We start from the raw sequence: 13,196 nt of genomic DNA on the forward strand, positions 1-13,196 counted from the left end.
TTTACTCAAAGAAAAACAACTTTTCCACAGAGACAATTATAATGTTTTTATTTAGCAAATTACTGGAAGAATTGTTTTTCTGTAAAGACATATGGATATGCCCCAATTCCATAGAGCTTCCATTCTCTCAAACAGCTACGATTTTTTGAAATCAGTTTAATGAACAGAAGGGGATATATGTGGAGATGTCAAACTTATTTTTGTCATAAACCACATGATTCCATTTACCACTAATCCCCAAATAATTGACCCGGGGCCACCAAGAGCTTGCAGAACCCTTGCTGGTGCTTTATAGAGAACAGGCTGTTCACACAATTTTAACTGTCCTCTGTTTCTAGCCATGTGAACAGAAAAAAGACATTAAATACTTCCTTAATACCTCTTTTTCCATACTGGCAGTTGCTGAGGTTACCACAGGATCGCTTTGGGTTTGTTTGTTTTTTTTTTTTACAATTGCATATGGAAAGGCAGTGATCTAGGACACTATTTCCCTACTAAGACATGCTTCAAACTATAGAAAACTTTTGTGAAACCCTGCCTTGTAAAAGTAAGAACAGACCCTACAGCATTCATCCTTCTACAGTCTACACTTGACTGAAAGATAAAGGGTTTTTTTTCCTGAGAATTGTGTTCCTTTATACTTTGAGTTAGCCCTATATTTGCCTTCTTCTACTGCCTACTAGGCGTTGTGCCTCTCACTTGGCAAGTACTGACGTGATTGCCATTTCCCACCGTGCCAGACTGTAAAGCATGGAAGAGATGACATGATGTAAGTGTCTGCAATAATTACACAGGAGTGTCCCATATTGAAGCATTCTTTGGTTTGGCAGAGAGAAATGAAGTCTACTGCTAAGATCTGCCTTGCATACTTGTGTTTGAATGTCCTTTTCTTAAGAGAATGTCCAGAGATATCCATAGCAGCCTGAAATGAAAACTCACTAAATGCAAATCCAATTCTGTATAAAAAAAGAAAGCCCTTAGAAACAAATCTATTAAGAGGGCTCTTCTCACCAAAAAATTAATTACAACTTTACATTACTGAACTCTGATGAACAAAGCATAACATTCCCTCAGATGTGAGGCCCAACTCAAAACACAAAGGAGGAGTACTTATTAAGTACTTAGTTTTCTGAGATATTCATTGCTTGCCCTATTCTTCCATCCCTTCTGGTCTGAAACCAATCTTTCCCCAGCTGTTTTTGGAATGTTTCAGAAAAAAGAAGATAAACTTTGGCCCTATTAGGGTTAATGCTTTTGCATAGACGTATATGACCATAAACTGGTCGACTAGTAGAGGTCTTCTGCTAACATTGTGACTGAGAACAGGAAGAATACAGCCACAATAATATACAGCTGTCTACTAAAAGTATTGCATACAGACATCTTTGGCCATGCAGTCTCTTGGCCTTCTGAAAATATGTGAGCTGCATTGCTAACATGACAAAAAAAATAGCAATGTTGAGAATTAGAAAGAGGCGGGTATAAGAAGCTGATATTGATGGGGCACTACTTCGAGCAGTCGTCACCATCTGTGCCAGCCCTGATCGGCCTTTGATTGACACCCCAGTTTTGTGCTTCACATAAGTGATATCTGCAAAATCCAGAAGATCTTTCATTTCCTCGTCTTCATCTACAGGCAACTCTTTTTGTGCTTGAGTCTGTGCCTTTTGTCGCACTTTTCTTTCATTGACCTCAATTTGTGCAAAAATGTCAGGAACGGCATCAACAAATTTGTAGCCTTTGGCTACCTTTCTGTTTTTCTTTGCTCTGCTGCGCTGCTGCTGCTGCTGCCTCTGTGAGATTGCAAATATCCTGTCAATGGCCTCCTCTGTCTGTCTCTTATCTGAAAACCTCAGCAGGCGCTCAGCAGTCTTCCTAAAGCTAGCCGTGTTGCGTACACGAGACAAGATCTGCTTCTCAAGCTGCTGGAAAACAGGCTTAAAATGCTGCAGGTTCCTCTCCACAATCCCTATGTAGTCCTTCACTTCTGGCACTGCGGAGCTCCTGATGGCAGAGGCTCGGTCAAAGACAATTTTCTGGCGGTCTGCAATAACCTGTGCAAAGGCAGAGCGGGACCCATCCTCAACGGGCCACAGGTACACCGCGTAGGCGTGCTCACTGGTGGTAATGAAAACATCCAGCTGCGGAGAATCTCCGTGGACGGTGAAGCTCTGCACGTCGACGGAGGGCCCAATGAAAAGGTAAATGGCCCTCGTGACAGGGTGCCGCAAGAGGGTCGTTACATTCACGTAGTTCGTTCCATTGTACGGGTAGCCTCGGGGATACATCCTCGAGGCGATGGTAGCTTTCTCGCTGTGGCCAGTGTCATCCATCCAGTACATCTTATATATCCCATCACGGTGCCTAATAAAGGCCCCATGGACATCATCAACAACTGTTTCTTCGAAAGGCACATCCACATTGTGGAAGAAACTGGTCGCTGCCTCCAGGGGGCTGTCATCTTCTAGATGGATTTGGTCCACTAGCAAGAGAAGCTGGGGATGGAGAAGTATGAGGTTTCTTTGCAATTTTCTCAGCTTCAGTTTAGGATTGTATGCACCCACTCCTTCTCCCCTGATAAAAACCACTCCGCTTCTCTCCATGGCGGCAACCACTCGTCCCTGACAGTCACCAGCCAAATCATGTTTATATTTAAGCCACTTTGAGGAGCAGTCTTCTGTAATCTGCCCTTCCCATGGGGAGAAGCAGCTCTTGGACACGGCAGGGGAAAACATCAACACATTATTAAAAAAAGTATATTTTGGCCCATACAGAGCTTCTGTTATGAAAGGTACACCGTTGGGAGCAAAAGTAAAAGAGTTCTGGTCTGGGTGTTCATGGCCAGCATTAAAGTTCCTCCACCCCTTGATCCACTCTTTGTACTTGTTCTTATGAACAATATCATATATTGCACGTCCTCCCAGCTTTCCTGACTTGAAGGAAAGGAAAGGCCTGTTGATTTCAGCTGGCAAAGCACTTCCATAGGTTACCACTCCCCAGTCCTCAAAATAATGCAGCTTAGGAACCCCGTAGTCTGGTGGAGGTACGGAGCGCAAACTTGCATCATACCTGCCAAAAAGACGAGGAAAATGGGTTTAAAAAAAAATCACTTGACTGATTCCATTATCAGCGCCTGTACAAAACTCAAAAACCGATTCAATATTTACATCAAGGAGCAAGCTAACAATATAAAGCCCACACGTATGCTTCCTGAGTGAACTAATCATATAGTTGTAATGATATTTATCATGCTAATCCCTATGCAAATTTGTTGTGTGCTTTTTACGGAACAGCTGAAAGCATCTGCTCCACATTTAAAGCAAGCAATCCTTCTGCAGTCCAAAAATAAGAGTACCACTAATTTCAAACTAGCCACGTTTAGTCTTATATCATAAAGCTACTGACTGCAATACAAATCTTTAAAAAAGGCACATTAGGACCAGGCTGTAGACACTGTCTATTTGCACTAGACATCAACATTTGCACCTATTTACTGACTACTTAACCAAGAGAAGCTGAGTATCTGTTTCCCCAAACTGATGATTACAGAAGTCTGTAGCCTCCAAACAGAACTAGCAATAAACTAAAAATTAATGAAAAGGCATTTTAAAGGATAAATTTTTATGATTTATATCACTTAGTGTATGTTAGTTTCCTTCTCCAACTAGGTTGAAGAAAAATTTGCATGGCTTTCTTGTACAAATTATAAGATGTAAGACATTCGGTTTAAAAAGAGGTCTTAATTCCAAAAAAGGTTACAATGCTTATAATTTTTGTTTTATTTGATCGACAGGAGTTAAAATAAACAAAAAAACCCCCCAACCATGGAAAACAAAAACCTAACCTTCTGGCATTGTTTATAAGCAACCAAAACAAACAAAACCATCATTAAGCCCAGTAATATTTCTGTTAGATGGCTCCTCATCAGATTTATTCTCTACAGCTCACCAGGGGCCTCTGTCAGGCCCTAGACAATCACAGCTCATGTCCTGCATATGGCTTCGGGTAATTCCAGCCAGCACCGGGAGGCTGCTCTATATCTAGTGGTCCTTGATGGAGATTCCCCTAAAAGCAGACCTCCTTCCTGAGACTCTAATGCAAGTGGACATGCTCATCCCAAGAGCAACACTGCAGCACAGGGAAAAGGCAATTGTTGGAATATTCAGATATTTTCTTTTTTTTTTTTTTTTTTTAACTCAGGTGCTCTTAAAAAATTTCTTTCCCTTTGACATCAAAAAGAATTTTCTAAGTATAAATTCCCAAGATTTCCATGGAGATGCAGGAGAAAAGAATGATGGAATGGGATTGTAGAGGAGAGATTCTGTATTTTGCAAATAACAAGATGAAGGAGCCTAGTAAACATGCATTCTAATGTGCATATCATAAATGCAAAACAATATATATTCAATAATATTTTTCTTGTAAGAGAGAGAAATAGAGCTACAGTGACTCCTCGAAAATGTACATGTTCTCTCCAGAGACTGAGGGAATTTATATGTATATCTAAGGCCTCTTCGGTCTTTTCATTTCTTACCTTTAGAAGATTGACATACAAGTTAGCAGAGCTGTAAATTACATGGAAAATATGGATCTAGTCATCTATCATGATATTTTTTCTAAGCATAACTTGCAAATTAGTGTGCAAAAACAACTAATAGTAGCCTTACTGCCTACATTACTTTAGCTTTTAAAAGAAAGCTTATATTATTACTTATAGCTTTTAAAAGAAAATTATGCTTTAAATATTCACCTAATTAATTATTAAAGAACACAACGGGATTAAAAACCATTAGAATAGACCAAATAAACTGAAGAATACACGCAGGCAAATTTTCAGTCCTTTTGGAACTGCTTGTATTCTATAAAAGCAATAGACAATGGAAAGAAAACACAAAAGCAGATGTAGGACAAGACCAAAGCGTTCCCTGCAGCAACACATACTGTGCATCTATGCGAAGTGAAGAAGTTCTTCTGAGCCTAACAACTCTCTGGGTCGCACATGGCCAGCCTGATCTCTGCTTCTACAGTACAAATCTAAAGATAACGAATTATCACTAATAGCAAACAGCTGTCAGGTTCCTTTTGAGCCCACTCATTCCCTTTCATACCAGAGAAATTCAGTGTGGAGAGTGCACCACCTCTGCCCTTTGGATGGTGTCCCCGGGCCCTCCACCACTCGGTTCCTTCTGATCTGCTCTGCCAACCAGTTCCCGCTGCCGTTGCGCATGACAAATTTGTCAAGAAACACCAGCTGGCTCTCCGGCCCGTAGAACCAGTTATAGTTGGAATCTGCGATGGCCACAGTTCTCTGAAACCCTTGGGAAAAAGTGAAAAGGAATGTAAGAAAGAACAAAATAAACGTACAAAGATGCGTTTGTAGAGCATGACGGTGAAGCCAAGCAGTACAAACAGACACAAACAGAAACAGCCTTTTCAGATGTTTATAGACCTAGTTGTAAATGAGCCATAAACAGGTTACACAGGAGCTGTTTCCATCTGCTGTAGCTAACTTGAATACTCACCTTTCTTCTTCGGCTATGGGCTACAGTCACAGTACTACAAAAAATGTAAGCAGCAATGTCCCATCCACTTCCTCTCCTCACTCAAATCTGGCAAAGGTAACTTTCTCTTTACAGCTTTCACTTTTCCTATGTCAATCCAAACTCTCTAAAGCAAGAAAACAGAGGTTCCCCCAAGGAAAAAAAAAAAAACCAATCAGCTTCACTCTGAAACAGCTAGCATGAGTTCACTTTGCTCTTAGGAACCTCTCCCCAGTAGATGCCAGAGGTCTCACATGGAGTCAGCGCAATTCCTTACATGCCTATGCCGGCATGCCAAAGCTGCGCTCAGCCCCCCTTACACACACTGCTAGATCTGGGGTTCTTATAGCCCATAAAGTTATCACTGTCTTTTCAACCCGGAATTTGAGCAATGTAAGTTCCTAATGAATTGTCCTGCGAACAAGCAACAGAAAACCATCATCAAAAACTTGCAGGGCTGCCTGAAACTAAATCTCTTCTGAAAGCTAGAAGGGGTCAGCAATATTTATCAACTTATAGCTGGTTTCGTATTTGTACATCTCCATCTTTCAGTCACAACTAGGACTTCAAATCAGAGATGCTAAAATACACTGTGAGAGACCGGAGAGATCCAGCAAAAGAACAGAAATATTAAAAAGTCTGCAAAATTGACCCATTAGTGATGTCAGATATTTCTGTTTAATTCTCACATTGAAAAAAGAAAATGGTTTGTGTACCCCTGCACAGAGAAACCTATCATTTGAGTCAATTACATTTTCCATATGAAAAATATTTTAATAAAAATGGTATAAAAAACTGTTTCAATGTTTTGTGAAAAACTGGTGATCATATACAACTTTCCTATACTTTGTTGACACTTTTACCCTGGCTTCATCATTTTCTATTCCTTTCACCTAGTATTTTAGTGTGATGATTTTTAGCAAAGGAAAAAATCAGTAAGAATCTTGAAGAATATTATTTTTCAAACAGAAAACCCCAGAAACAGGGCTGTTTCAAACTCTGAAAACCAGAAATCAAATTCTGAACCATTGTTTTTTCTCCCAAATGATGTTCCTATCTTTTGACTGGTTTTAAAAGCCAGACTTTAATAAACAATGATCTTTAATAAGCAGTGATAAACAAGGATGTCACTGTTTTGATGGATGATGAAGGTAAAATCCAAGGAAAAGGTTATTTAAAAAAAGTCCAAGTACGATGTTATTTAAAAATGCCCTACTTCAAGTATGAAATTTACTGCTGCTTCAAGAATTCACCCAAATGACCTACCTGGCAGGACAGTCCTATACATAAATGCAAAGTGCTGCTTGAGCCAGGGGTGGCTGAAGTGATTGATATCAAAGTGCCTTTGGACAAGGAACATGTACTGAAACAGCGATCTGGTGGTGTAGCTGCCGTAGGCCACCCCTTCATAGAGGGAGCCATCTGTGACCTCCTGCAGCAGGACTACGGATTTCTCCATGATTGCCAACACTTGCTTGGTCCACAGGTAAGCTTCCTGAAGGTAGCCTGAAAGAAAAAGACGTTGGCAAATCTGATTACAACACCATAGATCATAGATTATTTCATCTGTACTCTCACAGTGGGATCCTTTACGGCAAGGAATCTGCAATCCAGAGCTCTAAAATATGACCTAGTGCTGCAGCGTCCCTTTAGTTCTAAGGTGAAAAATAAAACACTGTATTTAAACACAGCAAAGCAAGGTCACATGAGCAGGGAAAATATATCAAACACCTTTTGCTAATAATGTGGAATTATGCTTTACATCTTAAAAGGAAAATTTCCTTAATGCGCTCAGGACATGCAAAAAGGGAAGAGCCACGCCAAGACTATTTATTGTATCTCAAATTGAAGCCTTATGAAAACAGACTGACGGTCCCCACTAGAGGGCTCCAATAATGCAAATATTCTAATCAGTCATTTTTCACTGGCATGATCACCAGCATGGTAAGGAGATCCTCAGAGTTTAAAAATACAAAGGAGTTTACATTTGAACTGCAGTTAACTGATATTCTACTAATACATGCTCTATTTTAAGACATGCTCTGTTCTACTTACATTTTCATTTTATTGTACAACCTAAAGGGCTATCCAAATAGAAGTTATTTTGGAAACGTTTTGCACGGTTAATTCCTAATGCAGATTCCTCAGTTCAAGAATAAAATTAATCTTCCAACTAGGTTAACTTTCAGCCTCCACATATACAAACCCTAAACAGTTATATTTCTTCCAAAGACTTTCAGAGATCTTACTATTTTGGTCTGCTCTACACAAATCAAGAGCTGGGAAAAGGTTGTGAGAAGACCTTCTCAGGGCTTGTTTGCCTTCACCAAGGAACAAGCACAAGCACGAGAGCCTCAGCACTGCATTTATATATTGCAGAAGTCAGCACGTGGATCCCAGCAGAGGAAAGGCTACGTGCCTTCTCTTATTTTCTTTTCGATTCACTGGCAAGAGAGGTAGGACTAAACAGAGACCAACTGCCTTGCGTTTCTATATGGCAACTTAGTGTCTACCCTACTCAAAGTGTCTGGACACAGATTTAACCAGACTTATTTCCACCATATAGCAGAGCTCCGCTGGCATACATTACACCCCATTACGTGGTGAAGCGGTGCCTGCTGAACGAAGTGCACGTGCCAGGCTAAGGGAGTGTGAGCTACGTTCAAACCTGCTACTAAGACTGTTTCACTTCATTGCCACAATTACTGTATTTATGCTCAGCAGAGTGATGAGCAATTCAGACATCCTACTAGTCAAGGCTGCCAAATCCTGCTCAGTTAACAGAGAGAGAAAAAACTGCAATGTCTAAGTTAAAGAGATACCTGAATCTAACATGGTATTTTTATCCGCTGGCTGAAGAGATAAGTACGATGGGGAAGGCCTGAGCAACAGGGGCAGGTGGCGCTACTTACTTCCACTTACTTTACTCACAGCTATCTTGATGCTACTTCATTACTCTGATGGAGCTGGCAGCACAGCGGCCTGTCCAAATAAAATCCCAAATGCTTCCACCTTTGTTTTCCCTTGTGACATAACAGCCACAATAGCTAGCTTTTGACGACCGCACTAGCAAGAATGGCATTTTCCATGGTTCAGCACAGGGCATTTACCATTGTAATGCATGTATGTTCTGTTTACTTAGTGTATATCTACGCTATAACCCTATACTTGTGGTATATTAAAAGACTAATAATATATTAGAATGAAAAAAAGACTCGACACTCTTGTCAGGCTACACAACAAAACAGAACAAATCTCACCTAAAATTAGAATTATCTATATCAAGTTAGGCCTTACTCAAGTTTCTTTTGTGAATATCTGAGTGTTCACTTTAACTACAAAGATTTCAATATATGTGTGCGCCTAGAATTCATTTCAATTAGTTTCATTTTTCAGTCCTATGACAATGTTTATATGTTTTTAAGCTGGCTATTTAGTCTCTGCATGCTTCAATAGCTGAATTGTGTTTAAAATTATGAGTTGGAATTTAAACCTTTTGGGAGAAAGATCTACACTGGGATACACTATTTGAAATTGCTATGCATCTGATACAGGAAGAATGGTATGTTCACTCCCTTTCTCCCTCCCTTTTTTTTTTTTTCTCCTTCAGAAAAGGTCTTTCATCTTGGAATAAGAATTTAAAAAAAAAAAAACCCTTTAAAAAAAACCAACTTATTTTAGACCAACAGGAAAACTTCATTTAAATTTCCATTTTTTTAAAAATAAAGTTGCTTTATATTGAAAACAACTGAATTTTCATTTAGAAATATACAGTCTGGTTTGACCTATTTTCATTTGAAATATCACCACTATTTTCAAATTATTCAAGTGTAGCTGAACTTCCCCCCCGCCCCCCCCCCAAGAAAAAAAACAACCCACCAACCTTTGGTGAAAGAAATACTGCCCAACTTTATTTGTGATGTTACCACTGTTTGGCACAAAGCATACTTATGGTCTATACTCTAACAAAAAGCAGAGTCATCTTGTAACTGCCAGCTTTCTGCAACAACAGAGGCTCGGGGAAGGATGGAATTATGAGGAATTTAGCAAAAACCACTGAATAAACATGATCTAAGTCTTCAATTTGTGGAAGGCAAGATAGGAGAAAAGGGAATAACTTCCACACATACTCTTGCTGCTTTTCAGCACATGCACATCAGTGAATGCGCTTGTTACGACAAACACTTAACAAAAAGATGACCCCCCCCCCTCCAAACACAGTAGGGGCCACAATTTTTTGTCACACTTCTTTGGGCATCTCAAAGCTTCAGCGATGTGCAGATGTGCCTTTGCTTGGCAGGGCTATACAGGCTGGCAATTCCATCGGCATCCAGAAACTAGATTTTCCTTGACTTGCAGCAAGAAAGTAGTTCCATTGGGCATCATGTTTTCAAAATCCTTCTAGCACCTACTACATAATCACTTGATAAATTACTGACACATTCTTACAAAAGCAGGAGCTGGCTCCATGCCTTCCACCTCTCAGCTGAAATACCACTGGGGTTTAAAGTCAGGATTTCTTATCTGCTCTCTCCTTCTGACTCTGTGACTTGCGTTCTCATTCACACTGTGTATCACTTAGACAGGAGGAGAGGGATAGCCCCCAGGCAGAGCAGCCAAAAGCAACTGGTGAGGTTATTCACATGGGAACTGGGAAGGATGGGTTTAAGTCGCAGAAGCAAAGAAGGAGATGACACCTGGCACAGACACCTCTTGGATGAAGGTTGTGGGGTTTCATCTCCATAGAAACGGATGCTGGAAAGAAAGGTCCTGAGCTGTGGCCTTTGGGTGGATAAGGTTACACCTTTGCAGCTCTCAGGGAGACGGGACAGAAGTCTTGGATGAAATTCCAGGTTATCCCGTTGTCTAGCTTCCAGCTCAGAGCACGGGGCGTTTCTGACTGCTGACCTTCTCGATGCGTTGTGTAAGGAGACGAAGTGCATCGCCCTTTACTGATAATCTACCATCTGTAAATCTGGACCAGACAGACTCTACACAAGGGGATTTTTAATTCTTACAAACAGCGAGGTAAGAATTTGAGAATCACTTAAATAACTGAATTTATATACACAGGTATATATACATATATATTATACCTTGTACATCTGCCCACAGACTTTCGTTCTATTCAGTGAATTAAATTTTTCTAAGCAGCCGAAGAGCAAACCCAATACTGCTGTACTCTCAGAAATACTTCTATCAGTTTCTCAACTTTGCTGCATAAATGGCTGATTGAGTTGAAATACTTCAGAAAAACGTTCCTATGGTTTAGCACATACCTTGATTCATCAGAACCAGGCTTCCAGCCAGCAGGGCCACACAGTTGGTAGGCTGGTGGTTGTGGAGGTACTGGAAGCCCCATCCACGTCTGTATGATGTTTCGTACATATATCCCGAGGCATTGGCAATTACCTCAAGAAATCTCTCCTGTTGAGTCTTGCTAAGATAGCTGTACAAGAAGTCATAAGCAGTGGCAAAACCAACTAAGGAGTGAGCGAGAGGGACCTCATCCCACGGGGCATCCTTCACTAGCCTGTCAATAAAGAAAGGTGCCAATTAATTGAGTTTCACCTACTTATTTTTCTCCTTTACCGTACTGTGAGGTGTGTATGACAATGTCTCTGAAGTTAGGCAATTCATGTTGAATTTTAACACAGTAGTAAGCTACTTACCAAGCCTCTGAGACCATTTTTTTCTTTCCTAAGTATGGACAACGTTAACCTTCAAAGCTCATTAATTTTATTAGAAAGATTAAGTTGTTAAATATTAAAACAGTGCTTGCAATATTCTGGGTTTTGCTAGGAGAAACAGATATACAGAATATTGATTGTACAGAAACAGAATCTATTTATCTGAAGCAAGATTCACATTATTTTTGTGAGAAAGTAATATGTCATAGTTTATACTCCTCCAAAAATCTGTAACAACCTTTTTCTTTTCCAAAGGAGCCAAATGTTGATAAATTCCTGAATGGTGGCTATGGGACTGAAGTTGTCTTTAAAGCAAGGATAATAAAATAACTCACTATACTGTTTCTTCGTTTCCGAAATGCATTCAAGGATAGAAGTAGAGATGATGAAATTTACTTTCATGACTACAGTTCAAATTAACATACTTAATAGCATTAAAAAAAACCCCAACAGTGTTTAACATAAAATAGAGGTAAAATGATGCCACTACTCAAAATTATTTTCTAGGAAGTACTTGCTTGTATCCAATGATTACATTGAACTTAGCAAAATAGTAAATTTGTACCAAGAAAATTCATAATGGAGGTGGAGGTAGTGTAGAACAAATATTTCTCTTAAATCAAGCATATAGTATGTATCAAAGACTATAGTTTTGCAGTACTGACAGTACTTTCAGGCCACTGTTCTACAGAAAAGGAAATGTGAAGGAATACATAGTGAAAAAAATCTTGGATAAACTGAACAATCATCAGTTGCTTTCATGGTTATTCTCTTCTTTCACTTTCTTTGCAATGTATTTTTTAGTACAGAAATGAATTTTAAATTGTTGAGATGAGAGAGTGTCCTACTGCAATCAGTGGAAATTGTTTTGTGCTCCTGAAGACGTGCACCTTCCAGCTTCAACTATTCTATGACTCCATAAAAATGATTTCATCTTAATTTGTGTAAGCAGTAGTGTGAACAAACAGATGAGAAAAAATACCAAAAGAGCAAGATTTTTAAAAAATCCTAATTTTGCTATAGGAGCATTTATTTGCATTCAAAATGCGTGAATGAACCATGTAGAAATTACGACCATCAGCCTAGGGCACTGCAACTATGGTAAAACACAACATGTACAAGTGAGAAAAATGACCTTTAATTTTTATTTAATTATATCTAACATCATTGGAAGAATTCAAATGAATTTGGCACATTCATACCTGTATATAAGGAAAGCCTCTGTAGGCTTTTTGATTAGCTGAATTTCCAACAGTTTTAAGTGTTCACCTTCTCTCGGCTTCAATCCCATCTTCTGCTGAGTGAAGTTATACATTCATTTTTCCTTTTTTTAAATGAAATCTTTATCTCACAGATTTTAAATTAAATACATGAATGCATTCAACAGCAGGATTTGACCTTTTTTTTTGAACCAGGGTTTTTATTGGACTAGATTACATTGTCTGCCCAATTTTGTTTCTTGGTTAACAGACAGGCATTGACAGAAAATGGTTGTGAACAATATTAAGACAGACAGCTGTAGGTGTGGTAACAAATAACTGTCAAAGCATCAGGAAAAAAAGTTGTAGAAATTTACTACTCATTCTCTCCACATCTACATGCTATTCTCTGTGGTCAATGTCAGCAACACCTCTGCCGTTATTTTCCTGGTTCAAACTCTAAACTTATCAGTGAAGACTACCAGCCAGGTATGGTAAAATTTACTTGTGTTTTCACTTAATTGTTGTGCAAAAAATTACAGCCCTGTAAGCCAAAACATTTACATGCTTTTCCTAGATGCTCATTCTTTCTGTATTTCCAGATAAACTGGAAGAAAACGTAGCTGAACTGGGCAAGCAACTCTTCCGACTCTCCAGATTTATTTATACTGTGTCACTGAGGCACAAAAAATGAAAATCTGAGTTAACTGGTTATTTGTCAATCTCAAATAATTCTCTGCATCTCTATTTCTGCTTTTTCACCTTTC

General features: G+C 39.3%; 1 protein-coding gene across 2 annotated transcripts in view; it reads right to left on the bottom strand.

Moving 5' to 3' along the window:
• DSE (dermatan sulfate epimerase) overlaps positions 1-13,196 on the bottom strand; it is a 36,738-nt gene continuing 23,542 nt past the window's right edge. Inside the window, exons 4-7 of one of the 2 annotated variants that reach the window (XM_050892965.1) lie at positions 10,820-11,073; positions 6,807-7,046; positions 5,109-5,316; positions 1-3,069 (exon numbers count right to left, since the gene is read on the bottom strand). In XM_050892965.1, the coding sequence (XP_050748922.1) occupies positions 1,305-3,069; positions 5,109-5,316; positions 6,807-7,046; positions 10,820-11,073 (2,467 nt within the window). In that variant the 3' untranslated portion in view covers positions 1-1,304. Of the gene's footprint in view, positions 3,070-5,108; positions 5,317-6,806; positions 7,047-10,819; positions 11,074-13,196 lie in introns of those variants that run through there. The other variant, XM_050892966.1, reaches the window with a different exon arrangement.

Source organism: Gymnogyps californianus, chromosome 3 (assembly GCF_018139145.2).
Source record: "Gymnogyps californianus isolate 813 chromosome 3, ASM1813914v2, whole genome shotgun sequence".
Taxonomy (NCBI): Eukaryota; Metazoa; Chordata; class Aves; order Accipitriformes; family Cathartidae; genus Gymnogyps; species Gymnogyps californianus.